The sequence below is a fragment of the Cynocephalus volans genome, chromosome 4, assembly GCF_027409185.1.
Source record: "Cynocephalus volans isolate mCynVol1 chromosome 4, mCynVol1.pri, whole genome shotgun sequence".
NCBI lineage: Eukaryota > Metazoa > Chordata > Mammalia > Dermoptera > Cynocephalidae > Cynocephalus > Cynocephalus volans.
The window spans coordinates 16,547,836-16,563,182 of NC_084463.1; the positions used below are offsets into that span (position 1 = coordinate 16,547,836).

Sequence of the window (15,347 nt, forward strand, 5' to 3'; positions counted from 1 at the left end):
CTTTGGCTTTGATAGTTGGGTAATGCTGGTCTTTAGAATGATTTGGGAAGTGATTCTTTACATTTTCTGGCAGATATTGTGTAGAATTGTTATTATTTGTTTAGATTAACTTTCTTTTCTGATTTATCTAAATGTGAAAAATTATATGGAAATTATGATGCTGGTTTACCTTAACTATTGCTGTTTTCTATGTTTAGTGTATTTAGGGATAATACAAATATTCTAGCAGTTGTCTTAACTTAAAATCATACAGCTCCATTTCCCTTCATCATTTCTGCAATTAGCCCCAAAGAAAAGGAAAAACAGCTATTTTGTTATTGGGCAAAAGACTTCCATTACATTTTTATAAATGTTAGACTGTTTTTACTTTACTGATTTGTAGACATCTGAGCTCCTTGATAATCATCTCCTAAACTTGCATTCTCCCAAAATGGTCTGTCTTCTAACCTATCTCCAAGAGATGATTAATTTTCAGACGAAGAGATTCTATAGCCTGTGTTGCTAATAAATTTTAGTGAAATTTTTTAAAATCTTGAATTTTTTATAGGAAGGTCAAAGTAATAATTTCAATAGCTATGTTCAGTTGAGCCTGCATTGCATTTTGAATTTGTATGTTGGATTTATTGATGTAAAACTATTTTCTTCTTCTAGATCAATGGGCAGTGCAGCTGTTTCCAGAGCATTGAACTTCTAAAATCTCGCCCTGCTCACTTGGCTGTTTTCTTACATCATGTAGTTTCACAGTTTGACCCTGCAACGTTGGTAATATATTTTACAGTTTAGCTGATTCAGAGTTCTTATATTGATTCATACCATAGAACTTTTCATATCTACAAGATGAATGGACAGGCTTCTTTCAGTTTTCCAAACATGCAAGGATGGATATTAAAGATACTTAAAATGTTATTAATTTATTTTTTTTAAAGACTTGGTTTCATGGTAATAACTACATTGTTTATGGTGACCTACCTGTTCCAAACAATCCTAATCAATGAGGATCTAGCAAATTACATTTTCCATAATTTCTCACTTTGTCTTTTCTATTTCTTTCTCCACTATAGCTTTGTTATCTCTATTCAGACCTGTATAAGCAGACCAATTCCAAGGAAACTCGTCGCATCTTCCTTGAGTTTCATCAGTTCTTCCTGGATCGATCTGCAGTAAGTTGCCAAATTAATATTATAATCTTTGCTTTAGTACATTGAATTATTAACCTTCTACTTCCAACCTTCCCTCCTGTATTTTTTTTTTGTTGTTGTTGTTGTGCTTTCTGATATCTGTGTTATATCTCAATCATTGACTATTCTTGATTGTTATTTTTTAATCATTCCTTAATTAGTTTTAGGCATATGAATTCTCATAGTAGGTTTTAGGGGCTACATATATGTATATTTGGATTTTTAAGTTGTGTAGTTAGAACAAGGGAATGAAAAAGAGAACGTGTGCGTGCATGCACGTGCAAGAGGGTACTTCAAAAAGTTCATGAAAAATAGAATTGAAAGATAATTAATACAAATCTTTCCACCAATTTTTTGAAGTATTCTCATATTAGGATTCAAGGGATAATACTTGCATAATTGAACTCTGGGTAGCCTCTGAAGTTTGGAGGGACAAGCTTAACTAAAAAGTGGTGGAAAAGATCTCACTAACACTGAAATAAATGACAATAGTGTTTTATTTTACCAATAAAGATGTTAATAAGGTTTTTAAACTAAGTTTTATTATTAGCCTTGCTATGGGTAAATAGCAGTTAGCCCTTCACGCATCCTGGATAATCATGCCGCACATTCCAAGTCCCTTCACATTTGCAGTTCTTTTAAATGACTACTTCATACCGTCTTTCTCCTAGCCTTTTCTCAGCTGATGACTATGCTGTTTCTCTGAGAAATTAAAAGTATACAGAAGAGAACTTCTACCAGATGTATCACTTACCTCCATCATATCAAGTACACTGCTTTTTCTCTTGATGCTATGGAGGGATAGTCCATCCTTTATCCAAAGCCTTCTCTTTCCCTGTCTACCCAGAGTTTATTTCCGTATTCCTACTCAAAGACCTTACTCTAGCAATTATCCTTCCGTCCCGTGCATGATCAATTTTTTGTTTTCTACAGAAGCTTTCATGTTAGCATGCAAACATTGTTCTTTTTCCTATCTTCAAACACACACACACACACAAACATTTTGGTTCCACTTCTCCCTTCAGCTCCTTCCCCATTTTCTTTGTATTCCTTTACAAAGTTACTTATACACTTTCAACACTGCTAAATATGATTACGTTCTGAATGAGGCCTTCCCTGACAAACCTACTTAAAGTCTCACCTCCTTCACTTTCTGTCACTTCTTCTGTGTTATCTTTGTACACAGAAATGTATATTTTATTTATTTTGTTTGTTTGTTTATATTTCTACTCTTCCTACTCTGTATATAAGCTCTATGAGGGCAGATTTGTTTGTTCTTTTTGTTTGCTCCTGTGTCCCCAACACTGAAGAGTTCCTTGCACATAGTAGTCACTGAGATATTTGTTGAATTAATTAGGGTTCTGATTATACTGCCATTGTTTAAAATATCACACATTATTTTTATTAAAATAAGTTGCTTTGATGGAGAATGACAGTATATTTAAGTATATTTGAATTTCACATTTCTTAAGAGCTCTAAGCTAAGTCAAAACTATATTTTGCTGCTCATAATCTACGTAAGTACTGTATATCAACATGAAAGTATAAGGAGAATCCTGATTGATTAATTTGCTATTTTCTTATGCTGCAAGTCATACTTATTTCATATAAATACACACATACACAAATGAACTTTTATATACTTTTTTGCATTTGTGAAGAAAGTTGATTTGAGCTATACTACCTGGCAACTTTAAAGAGAAAGTTTTGAAATCCACTTCATTCTTCTGCAAATGAACATAAGGGGTGTCATAATTTTTAGTAGTGACTTATTTTCAAATTTAAACTTCACATCTTATAGGAATTGCTTAAATTCTGGAGGTATATGACTTAAATAAGTATACAATACAAAATAAACATGAAGGGCTGGCCCCATGGCTCACTCGGGAGAGTGAGGCACTGGTAGCGCCGAGGCCGCAGGTTTGGATCCTATATAGGGATGGCCAGTGTGCTCACTGGCTGAGCGTGGTGCAGACCACATCGTGCCGAGGGTTGCAATCCATTTACCGGTCAGGAAAAAAAAAACAAAAACATGAAGAGGTTAAGATAGTTCCTCTAAATGCAGAATAATAAAATTTTTCCTTCAAATTGATAGAGGAAAATACAACAATCTGGTAATGGGACCCAAAACTGCAATTATTATTAGGGAAAACCTTAGCTAGGAAGAAATAAATTCTAAGACAGTTACCTTAGTTAGTTCAATAACAAAAGCTATGGATAAATCCTGGAGATTTAAGACTCCAAAAACTCAACATTAATTTCTCATTTAGAGTGTGACTGTTATGAGGGTTAACTTTACACAGGAAAATGACTGGGAATATTATGGCCTATAGGCTGAGCATCTCATATATAGGAAATATATATGACTAAATTTTTCATATGATAACATACACATAGTTTGGGTTTTAATTATATTGATTCAAATGATGTATAACTGATTAACCAATGATCCTAAAAAGTCAGAGCCAGTGTATTCATTAGGATTAAATATGACACAAAAGTATTCAGTTATGTAGTGAGATGACTGTAGATATTTTGTTTATAGCATGATCCTTGGGAAAAGGGCAAGTTTAAATGATAGATTGTTCCATAGCTATGAAATTTGGATGAATAAATGAGCTTATACATGAATATGTTTGTAAGAATAGATATCCAAGTTGTAATACTTTACTTTATACAAGTACTTATATACATCTTGAAAAGTCTTTAGTGCTATTTCACTTTTTGTTTGCATTTTGTTTTAGCACCTGAAAGTTTCTGTTCCTGATGAAATATCTGTAGATCTAGGTAAGTTTGGATCACCAACATTCTGGAGAATTACATCTCTATAGATATGTAGCTCAGCTCATCTCTAAAGGTTTTATATGTCACATGGTGACTAGCTTGATCACCTGAATCTCCACAGAAGAAGAGTCTATATTTAAGGGTAAATGAAATCTAGATTCTGAGATGAAATATATGAAATGCACTGAAGAACTTCTTTTTGGTGCATTCCAAGTTAAATTTGTACCAAGTAGCATTGATATGTTGCCAGTTGGACAGAACATAACTTTAGATCAAATAATTTCTTTTCTTTATGCAGAAAAGAGAAGACCTGAGCTTATTCCTGAGGATCTACATCGCCACTACATCCAAACTATGCAAGAAAAAGTCCACCCAGAAGTTCAGAGGCACTTGGAAGATTTTCGGTAAGCCCGGTGATAGATAAAACCTGATATGGTCATTCTGAATTAATTTTTTTTTAGGTAGAAAAAATTTACACATTAAATACTTAGCTTAGTACTAGTTAAACCGTGTGATCTTATCACTGTTATTAAAACATAATGAACATCTGGAGTCAAAGGGTTAGAGTAGAATGTAGAGTCCATAGTCCCCTTCTGTACACTTTCAAGATTAAAGCTCAGTACTGTGTCTTTGCTAAGTGTGTTTCTTCAAGATATGTGTTCTTTGAGTGATTGCCTATGAATTTTTTTCTTCTATTATCCTACGTGACATTGGTCCATAAGTAGAAAACTATGACATTTTGCTTGTGCCTAGAAACTCATAGCTATGGAGACTTTGATTGAAATGTCTCCATAGGGAGATTGTTTTTCTCTAGGCTACTCAAAAAATTTCTCCTATTCCCTTTCCCATCAGGCAGAAACGTAGTATGGGACTGACCTTGGCTGAAAGTGAGCTAACTAAACTTGATGCAGAGCCTAACAAGGACCGGATAACTTTGGAGAAGGAGAGGGCATGTGCAGAACAGATTATTGCCAAAATTGAAGAAGTGTTGTAAGTAATAGAAGTGTATGTGGAAATGCCCTCTCTACTGAGATGCTAGTTATGCTTGAAGTACCCTTTGAACAAATTTAGAAGGGCTGTCAGATTATATATGTGGAGCTGTTAATTTTGTTACAATACTTAAGAAACTGGAATTTTCTTTTCTGATGTTTTATTTTCAGTAAAGTTCTTGTGTTTCTTTTTCTGGGTGTTGGTAAATGAGTAATTCTAAAATTTCTAGTCAGTAATTAAAAAACAGGTTGAATACTTTTATTGGTTTTAATTCATAGGTTTTGACATCAGTGTGAAAAGTGTGTAGTTCCTTTGGGGATTAGCTTTCTTTTGGCATTTTATTGTAAGTGACAGAGATATGGGGTGGGACCCAGAGCATTTTCCTCTGTTCTGTTGTTTCAAGTATCTGAGTTTAATAGCAAATCTTATTAAACTTTTATATTTCATTTTTAAACATTTTTATTTTTAGGATGACTGCTCAGGCTGTAGAAGAAGATAAGAGGTAATATAACTGTTTTTCCGTAGCATTTTAAGAAAAAAAAAAGTTATCTTTTCTCCTATTAGCTTTAAACTACAGTTTATTTCTTTTAACTTACAAATATAGACTGTGGTCTCCCTCTGGTGGCCTGTATTGTATTTGACTAATATTCTAGTGTCATCTTGAGTAGAATTCTTTTCTGTGTACAATGAAAAGATCTTTATCTTTTGCTTGATTAATTTCAGGAATTCCAGTGCTGGGGTTTTAGAAATCATTTGATGTCTTTATTCTACTAATCCTCCCTTCTCAGAATCTTATTTTACTTAGTCTTATCTCCCCTAGTTCCACAATGCAATATGTTATTCTCATGTACATGAAGCATTTGGGAGTAAAAGTGAAAGAACCCCGGAATTTGGAGCACAAGCGGGGTCGGATTGGATTCCTTCCAAAAATCAAGGTAAGACTGGAATAATAATAGAGAGTGCCCCAGTCTTGGTGCTTCTTTATATTTGGTTTCTCTGTTTTTCTTCTTCTTAATATTTGCTTAATCAACAAATTAGTGGTAGGCATATTAAAAGGTATAAGGTATGGTCCCTGTTCTCAAAAATCTCAAATCTAGACATAAACAGAGAAATCTAGTCATATAAGCTTATTTTAGACAATATGAAAAATGAAAATAGTAATTTACACAGAGTGCCATTCCCAACTCTGTTAGTGTCTTATACTTTTCTTTTACAGTGCCTGTCAGAGTTTGTAATTATTTGTGTTTTTGTTTAATGTTTGCTAGATTGTAAAGCTCTGTGAGGGCAAAGACATTTTTCATTATTGTATTCTTAGCTTTTAGCATAGTGCCTTCACACATTAGGAGCTTAGTAAGTATTTGTTAAATGGATGAATGAATTGTTTAGAAGCTCCTGGTAAATGTGTTATAAAATTATCCTTTTGTTTTCCAAAATTTTCAGCTCTAAAGGGTTTGAAAAGACATCTTGAGTTTGAGGTGTACACAGTACTGTGTGTCAGCCTCTGATGTGTGCTCTGTGCGTGTGTGCTTTCATTTACATTTAACTAATTTATTTCAACTAACCATTAGATTCTCACTTCTGTGTCTGAAAACAGCAAAAGAAATCTACACTGTTACATACTGCTTATCTCTTTGTACCTCAACTCTAGCAAAGTATAAAGAAAGATAGAGAAGGCGAAGAAAAAGGGAAGCGAAGAGGATTCCCCAGTATCCTGGGACCCCCAAGGAGACCAAGCCGTCATGACAACAGTGCAAGTACGTTGAAGTTTTGAAATGCTGTAATCCCATAGTTTCGTGCCATCTTTACTTCAGAGTCTCCTTTGCTAGAATGAATTGCTGGAGAAAGGCGTTCTTGAGATGATTTCACTGAACTTCCAATGTAGCTTGTTTCCATTCAGTATTATTTCTGAACTAAGTATCCTCTATTGTGACGTAAAATTGCCATAAACATCTCCTTTAATGGCAGTATTCTTTCAGATGTCCATAACATGATTTGCTTACCTATTCTGATTTTTTTTTGCATTCAAGTTATGTTTGTTAAATTAAAAGAAAAAACAAACAAAAATAGTGTTCATGGACCTCTCCATCATACTGTTTAATCTCTTTATACATATATCACTCTCTCCATACTTTTTCAATTTCTCCACCTCTCCACTGTGCTTTATTTGCTGATCTCCCTCCACCCCCAAGTTCAATGGAGAGAGACCAGCTCACTAGAGAAGGCTGCAGGAGAAATAGGGATGGTGGTATGGTGGGGAGGGTAACTAGGTCATGTAGTGGTTCTCATCTTGGATAGTACCATATTTGAAAATATTGGTGTGGTGTAGGTGGGAGTGGAGTTATATTACAGTGATAATGAATGTCCCTCACAATGAGAAAGTCTCACTCAAATGCTAGTGGTGCCCCTTGTTAAGAAACACTGAGAAGGTGAAGGAAATTTTCAGAGAGGAGGTTGAGGGGATGGAGGATTTCACAGATGCTGATCATGATTTCCAAAGGGTATAGAAAAATAATTTTAGGAATTAGGGAAGATGGGGTTAGATTATGGGCATAAAAAGCTGTGTGAGGATGTTCAGTGCTATGGAGGATGATGTCCCGAGAGGCTTTGGCTTCTCATGGCGGCTGATGGGAATAGGGATAATAAGCAGGATAGGGAACAGTCTCTGAGGCATATTGTGATGATGAAGTTGTGAGTGTTGGGGGAGAGGTGGGGTGGGGACATGCTAAGAGCTCACTGAGACATAGGGCTTCATCATAATGAATACAGCTCTATATGTGTCTGTCTATGTTTTTCAGCATTCCCTGTCCCCTACCCACCATTGCTCTCTTCATTTCCTTTTCTCATGACTCTTCTTCTTCCTCTACCCCCTCCTCCTTATCCTCATCTTCCACCTTCTCCCTACCTACTCTCTTCATCCCTCCTCCGTCTTCTTATCTCCCACCTACGCCTTCCTCTTCCTTCCTCCATCTGTCACTCTCTATTCCTTGCTCTCTGTAATAATTAATTTTACGTTTTTCCAGGGCCAACTGTATTTCAGACATTTTTTCAGGTCCTTTTACATAATCTTTTTTTTTTTTTTCCTTTTAGCATTTTGCAACACAGATTATTAACCATTGCTTTCTGTTCAGTTGGCAGAGCCATGGAACTACAGAAGCAGCGTTACCCTAAGCACTTACCCACACCCTCGTCTGTGAGTCCTGAACCCCAGGACTCTGCTAAGTTGCGCCAGAGTGGGTTAGCAAATGAAGGAACAGACACTGGATACCTGCCTGCCAATTCCATTTCTTCAGTGGCTTCAGGGGCCACTCTTTCCCAGGAAGGAGGGAAAGAGAATGATATGGGTGAGCTAATGTTGTAGTTTAGCATAACTAAGTATCAAGATTTTAAAACAAACACACTGACTGAAAATAGAGTAGCAGATTATTTTAATCAAGACTGAATCCCAGTTTAATTTAGGTTTAACATCTTAATATTCTGCAACCCATGGCAAGCCTATGCTGAATGATAACTTCTATTTCTCATCCATCCAAAAACTATTTATAGAGCTTTCTGTCAGGCATTTGCTTTGTATCACATGTTAGCATGCAATAATTGTACACAGGTGCTTGCCCCATGCAGCTTAGTCTCATGGGAGAAATAGTCACATAAATAAAAAATTCAAATTGTGCTAAGTCCAATAAAGGAAAGTTAAAGAGAGCATTGAGGGGATTGGTCAGTAGTTACAGGCAGATGTTGGGGGTCTAAAGAAGACTTTTAAAAAAATCTGAGATGCTAGAATTTTGTTTTGTTTTTTAAATGTTAGGGGAAGCCAGCTGAGAGAAGAGGTTGACTATGTAGGAGAGAGACTGTATAAGCAATAGAATAAAGTTTTGAGAAGGAAAGAGGAGAAGGGATGTAGAGTGTATGTAAAGGGCAAGGCTATTAGCTGAGAGTGAGGTTTTAGTGAGCAAGGCAAAGGGATTTGAAAAGTAAAGAAAGATATGAAGTAATTGTAGATAATTGGGAAAGAAGCTTATTACCATATTTAAACTTATTAAAATGCATTTATTAAGCAAGTGAGCTGGGAAAATACGTGGTTTTATTTGAAGCAGGCAATGCCTGTCTGTATTAGTGGTCTGGAGGCAGTTCAATTAATGGTGATGACATGATTAAGAATGAGGCTGTGGTCACTGAAGTGGTATAGAAGAAGTTACTAGGGATGAAGAAGGTAAGGAACCAAGGAGCCAGGAATTTGAATAGCTTAGTATACATGGGTTTTGAGGTCACCTGGTATGATTTTAGCATGGGGAAAAAAACTGTGAGCCAGCAGCCGAAGGTTTAGTATTGCTAGATGATTGTTGTGAGGAGGGGGAGAACATGTGATAATATCCAGAGTATGAGAGCCTTAATGAAGCAAGTGAGTTTTACAAGAAAGCAGCAGGATAGTGGTCTAAAAGTCGTACTGAGGATTAAGAAGGCCGTTCATCTCGTCTCCACCCTGAAGGAAACAGTGGATGACAGGAATATCAATTCTATTTGAGAGAACTATAGCAAAGAGGTAACATAACCCCCATAGGGTCGGCAGGTTTCTATTTAAGGCAAAGAAGTGGGAGTGACATTTGGAGAAAAGTCTGGGGATTTTGTCAGATTTGGCATTCTGAAGATGTTGGATTGAGTACATGCATTGATATTTTATGGCTCCCATGACTCATTAAAATAAAACATAATAAATAGATAAGGGAAAATAAAAACCATAAAGGGAAGTAGAGGAAGAGAATATGTTGTCAGCAAATAAGAGAGTTCAACAACTATTTGGGAGATTGAAAATGGACAAAAGTGATTTGATGAATAAACAGTGTTAAGGAAGCCAGAGCCCATAATTTGTTTAAGGAGTTCAAGGTGGGAGCCAACCTGCCCATTGGAACCCTGGAGAGACTTTGAGCTCAGAGGTGGCATATGTTAGGGAGTGCATGAATAAGAAGTAGAGCTGAAAATAGTGAATAAATTGAAGGTCTGTAATCAAAACAGCTGTGTCAGCAGATTCTGATCCCTGAATTATAGAATTTAAGTCTGTTAGTTATGGGCCAGAAGAAGACCAGTGTGCTCTTTTTTAGAGAAATCGAATGAATTATGTAGGGAGAATTAAGTTCTCCATAGTATTGATGTCCTGAAGTTCTAACATTTGGGAGCCTAGAGCTCAACAATAGGCATGCCAGAGATTCACCCTGTCAGAGAGCTCCCGACTGAAACGAGCCTATTTCCACACAGCAGCAAAAGAAAGCCAAAGCAGCTACTTCTTAAATATGAACTTCATTACTCACTCATGGCAAAGTTTGCTTATTAGAGTCAAGACCTAAGATAATATATAATGCCAAACATATCAGATGATGGCATAAGAGAGAATACAAAATAAACAGAAAAATTGTTCCCAAAAGAAAAAGATAATTTTGGTAATAGACTAGAACTTAAAAATTACCACTAAATTATATATTATACTTGGGGACATTAAATAAGTTATTACATGTATCAGGTAAGAATAGGGTCCTATGAAAAAGGAATGTTGAAAGACAAAAGCTTTTAAAAATATGACTGTTAAATATAATACAATATCTATTATATTAGGAATCAATTGGTGTGTGATAAATTACCCCAGAATTTAATGGCTTAATACAAAAAACATTGATCATCTCGCTTTTTGGGGGAGTGAAGAACTTGAGGGCAGCTTAGCTGGGTGGTTCTGACTTGGGGTCTCTCATAAAGTTGTAGTCAAGACATTAGCCAGTTATCAGAGAGCTTAAGAGAGGTTGGGGGACCCACTTCTGTGCCCACTCAGGTGACTATTGGCAGGAGGCCTTAGCTCCTTGCTGGAAGCCTTGGCTCCTCACCACATGGACTTTTCCATAGTGCTGCTTGAGTGTTCCATGAAATGGTAGCTGACTTTCCCCAGAGTGATCCAAAAGACAGAGCAAGAAGGAAGCCCCAGTGTCTTTTATGACTTAGTCTCTGTAGGTATACACTGTCACTTCTTCAAGATAGAAGCAAGTCACTAAAACTTGCCCACACTCAGGGAGGGAAGAATTAGGCTCCATCCCTGAAAGGAAGAATATAAAAAAATTTATGGACATATTTTCAAGTTTTCGTATTTCCCCACAACTACCAATATTTAAAGGATAGAAAAGAAGTTTTTAAAAATAAATTTAATATACATTTTTAAATAAAATTGTTAAGTTAAAAATAATTTAAAAAATAAAGTCAAGGAAATATTTTAGAATGTATATCAGAAATATCAAAAGACAGACATTTGAGAGATTCTGGAGAAACTTTTCCAGCTTAAAAAATGAAAAGAAATTTGAGAGAAAAGAATTCTACATCTATCTTTCTCACAAAACGTCAGCAGAGGACATGGAGGAGAAATAGAGAAACAGTAGGAGAAAGTTTTCCAGAGTTGAAAAAGAATAAAAGTGTCTTCAGATAGAAAGGGCTCACTGAGAACCAACTATAATGAATTATTTTTTTAAAAAATCTGTCTAAAATGTCCTTGAGATTTTCAATGCATGAGAGATAAATCCTAAAATCTTTTAAGAGAGAGAAAATAGGGATTATGCTGCATCATGTTTCTCATCATAACACTGGATGCTAGAATACAAAAGAGCAACAATGCCTCCAACTTTGTAAAAGAAAATAGTTTTGAACTTAGAATTCTATATTCATCCAAACCATCCAACAAATATGAAGAGCAAAGACTTTTTCAGATATGCAAGTTTCTAAACTTTAACCAAAATGCACCCTTTCCTTGAAAATTTTTTGAGAATACACACTCCAGAAAAATTAAGAAAGAAAATGTCATGGGATCCAGGAAACAGTGGAAAAACTCCAGGAAGCAGCAAAGGGCAGTTCTATCATGATGGTTGTGTCACAGGCTAAGGGAGCAGCTGCTCCAGATTGGAACACAAGGACATCAGGGATAAGAAAAGGGAATTTTAAGCAGTTGTGATAGTATGAGTTAGTGGATGAAAAAAATTTGAGACGATAAAATTATATAACTTAGCAATAAAAGAAAGACGTTTAGAAATGCTAAGAAAAATAGAGTTGTTCAAGAAAGTAGGTCAAGATCTAAACTTGAATTAGAATAAAAAATGGGATGATCTTAAAGCGTTGATAGTATATAGACTTTAATGTAATAAACATTCCATTTCAAGTGTCCCAAAGTTCTATCACTGGACCAGTAGAAAAGAAAATCTTATCTAGCATACCTCTTAACCTGGCAGGAATAATATGTATATGTACATTGTATATTTTATATGATAATATGTATATTATAATGTAAGCACTCTTTATTAATTTTCATACTTTTAGAATCATCCTACTAGGCAAAGCACAGAATATTTCATTGTGGCTGCAGATCAGAATATAAATATAAGAAGTCCTCCTAGTGATACTAGTAAAAATGTAGCTGAAAGAAATGAAAGGTAAAAGGAAGGAAATAGAATTAGAGGGAGGGAGGTGGACACTAAATACCTAATCTGGCATAGAAGAGAGTTGAGATGCTAACTCCTCGATGGAAGAAAAATATAGATAGATCATTTAAAGTTAGGTAATAACTAATAAACCAGCAAATAATAATAATATAACAATTAAACATTGGGAAGATACGGAGGGAAAGTGAAGGCAGGAAGTATAAGTGAACAAAATCCTCAGAGGGGAAGGAAATATAGATATTACATAAAGATGATAATTTAAGAAAAAGAAGTAAGAGGTTATATTATTTGGAGTTGAATCACTATAATTAAAATTTGCACACATGAAGAAGGATCGATACTGGAGTTAGAAAAGGATGTTAAAATGTTGTGCCTCATCATACATTCTTCTGAACTCTGTGAGTTGTTGCCGTGTCTTATGTCGATTTTTAGGAAGCTGCTTTAAAAGTAATTTTCTGTTTGTATTTTAGTGCATTTAAAATTTTCGTATATTAAAATTTTGGTTCTTGCTAACTAGTAATTGTTTAAATAAGAATGTAGCTCTGGATTAGGTTGAAGCTCTTCTGGGGACTAATTTTTCTTTGTTATCAGTGATTTTGTTACTCTTTGAATGTCTGATGTTTTCTTTTTTCAGGATCAAAGCAAGTTGGAGAAACACCAGCATCTGGAGACTTCTTAGATGGCATACCCCGTACTCCCAATACTGTCTTTGATTTCCCACCTCCTCCATTAGACCAAGTACAGGAGGAGGAATTCGAAATAGAAAGGTAATTCAGTAATACCTTAGAGGGGTTCAGGGCATTGCTTAAAGTTTTTAAAATTATATACCATTTCTATACTTGGTAGCACTTTTTCCCCAATGTAATGTTTGAGGAACAAGTAGTGCTTGTTGGTAGTAAATATTAGATAGGTACTGAAATTTTTCCAGTTTCTTTTATGTTAAATCATTACAATATCCGGAAGAACTGTATATCAAGCCACTGGAGCTTAACCCAGTTTTGAGTACCTTTGGTATAAAATTCTTGATCACCATTTTGTTTTCATGTTGACTCCTTACTCTCCATTATTTCAGGGTGACTGAACATGGGACACCAAAGCCCTTTCGGAAGTAAGTAAATATTCAGTAGCTTTCAATAAAGGCTAAGAAGGTTAAGAAATATAGCTTTTTTTCCTCTAACATCCCAGTTTTAAAGGAAAAGAAACCCTGTACAACAAACTGTTAGACAGTATAAAAGAAAGTTCTTAATAGACACAAATAATTCAGTAGATACATATTGAGGTGTATATAACATATATAAGCTGTTTTGTAGGAGAGGATGATGTTTCAGGCTCTGTGCTAAGTAAGATTCAAAAATCTGACTGATTTACTGTAATATAAAAACTTGTGCTATTTCCAATTGTCCACTTGAAGTCCTCAAATAGAATTCATTTTTTCTTCATTAGGTTTGACAGCATTGCTTTTGGAGAAAGTCAAAGTGAGGATGAACAATTTGAAAATGATTTAGAGACAGATCCACCAAACTGGCAGCAGCTTGTTAGTCGAGAAGTGTTATTGGGACTAAAACCTTGTGAGATCAAAAGACAGGAAGTGATTAATGGTGAGTTTAATCAATTTGTTGTTGTTGTTGACATATATTGAGTTTTATCAGAGTAATGCAAACCCCTCAGCCTGGGAGTTTGCTTTAAAGTTTCTCCTAGCCTTTTGTTTCAAACAAGCAGAGGAGTTCCAGTTAAGATGGCAGACTCGAGGTGCCCAACTTACAGTCCTCCTGCAGAAGGGGTCCAGAGCAAGGAGTGGAAAGCTGGGATCAGCACAAGAGGAATTCTCCCTTGAGACAAGAAGAGTCTACTCTGTCATGAGCACTTCCTAGTGGTAACCCCCTATTGCTCCTGCCCCAGCCAGTCCTCATCACCACTGACATTGCCAGCCTCAGGGCCCTGGATCCATCTCCCCCCGTGGGAGTTCTTCGTGCCCCTGTCTACGCCACCTGCAGCTGCAGCCCCAGCTTCTGGAGCTGCACAGCAGGTGGACCTGGCCCTGGCCACTGCATAGCCTATGGCCACAGACACTAGAGTACTGTGCAGCCTGGCCACAGCCTCCAGAGCCCCTCCTGCACAACTTCCACCATGGGAGCCTTGAGCCACTGGGCAGAAGCCTCTGGAGCCCCACTTCTTGTGACTTCCACTGCAGGAGCCTTGAGCCACCCAGCAGCAGTCCCAGAAGCCCTGCCCCTTTTGGCTTCCACCACAGGAGCATTGAGCCACTCAGAAGCAGCTCCAATGCTGGATTCTACCAAACTTTTAAATAGGAGTTAATACCAATCCTTTCCAAACTATTCAAAAAATTGAAATGGAGGCTATTCTCCCAAACTCATTCTGTGAGGTCAGCATCATCCTGGTACCAAAATCAGATGAAGATACAACAAAAAAAACTACAGACCAATATCCTCGATGAGCATAGACACAAAAATCCTCAACAAAATATTAGCAAATAGAATACAGCAGCACATCAAAAAGATTATACATCATGATCAAGGGAGATTTATCCCAAGGATGGTTTAAAATATGCAAATCAATAAATGTGATAAATACCACATCAACAAAATCAAGAACAAAAACCATGTGATCATCTCAGTAGATGCAGACAAAGCATGTGATGAAATTCAGTATCTCTTCATGATAAAGATTCTCAACAGATGAGGTATAGAAGGTAGCTATCTCAACAAAATAAAAGTCATATACAACAAACCCACCACCAATATCATCCTGAATGAGGAAAAGCTGAAAGTTTTCCTTTAAGAACAGGAACAAGAAAGCAATGGAGCCAGCCACCTGGGGTCCTGAGATGGGGGCTGAGGGCCTCAAGCCCTGCCACTGCCAACTGCCACTGCCAACAACTGGGCAAGCAAGGGGGCCAGCCACCTGGGGTCCTGAGACA

At 36.3% G+C, this 15,347-nt stretch overlaps 1 protein-coding gene across 4 annotated transcripts in view; it reads left to right on the forward strand.

Moving 5' to 3' along the window:
* The window catches only part of ARHGEF12 (Rho guanine nucleotide exchange factor 12), a 142,076-nt gene that overhangs the window by 97,157 nt on the left and 29,572 nt on the right, over positions 1–15,347 (forward strand). For all 4 annotated transcript variants that reach the window (XM_063092401.1, XM_063092405.1, XM_063092402.1 and 1 more), the window contains 12 exons: positions 652–762; positions 1,062–1,160; positions 3,923–3,965; positions 4,261–4,366; positions 4,815–4,952; positions 5,422–5,454; positions 5,773–5,887; positions 6,601–6,706; positions 8,081–8,293; positions 13,044–13,176; positions 13,482–13,517; positions 13,853–14,007. In XM_063092401.1, coding sequence (XP_062948471.1) covers positions 652–762; positions 1,062–1,160; positions 3,923–3,965; positions 4,261–4,366; positions 4,815–4,952; positions 5,422–5,454; positions 5,773–5,887; positions 6,601–6,706; positions 8,081–8,293; positions 13,044–13,176; positions 13,482–13,517; positions 13,853–14,007 — 1,288 coding nt within the window. The remainder of the gene's footprint in view (positions 1–651; positions 763–1,061; positions 1,161–3,922; positions 3,966–4,260; positions 4,367–4,814; positions 4,953–5,421; positions 5,455–5,772; positions 5,888–6,600; positions 6,707–8,080; positions 8,294–13,043; positions 13,177–13,481; positions 13,518–13,852; positions 14,008–15,347) is intronic.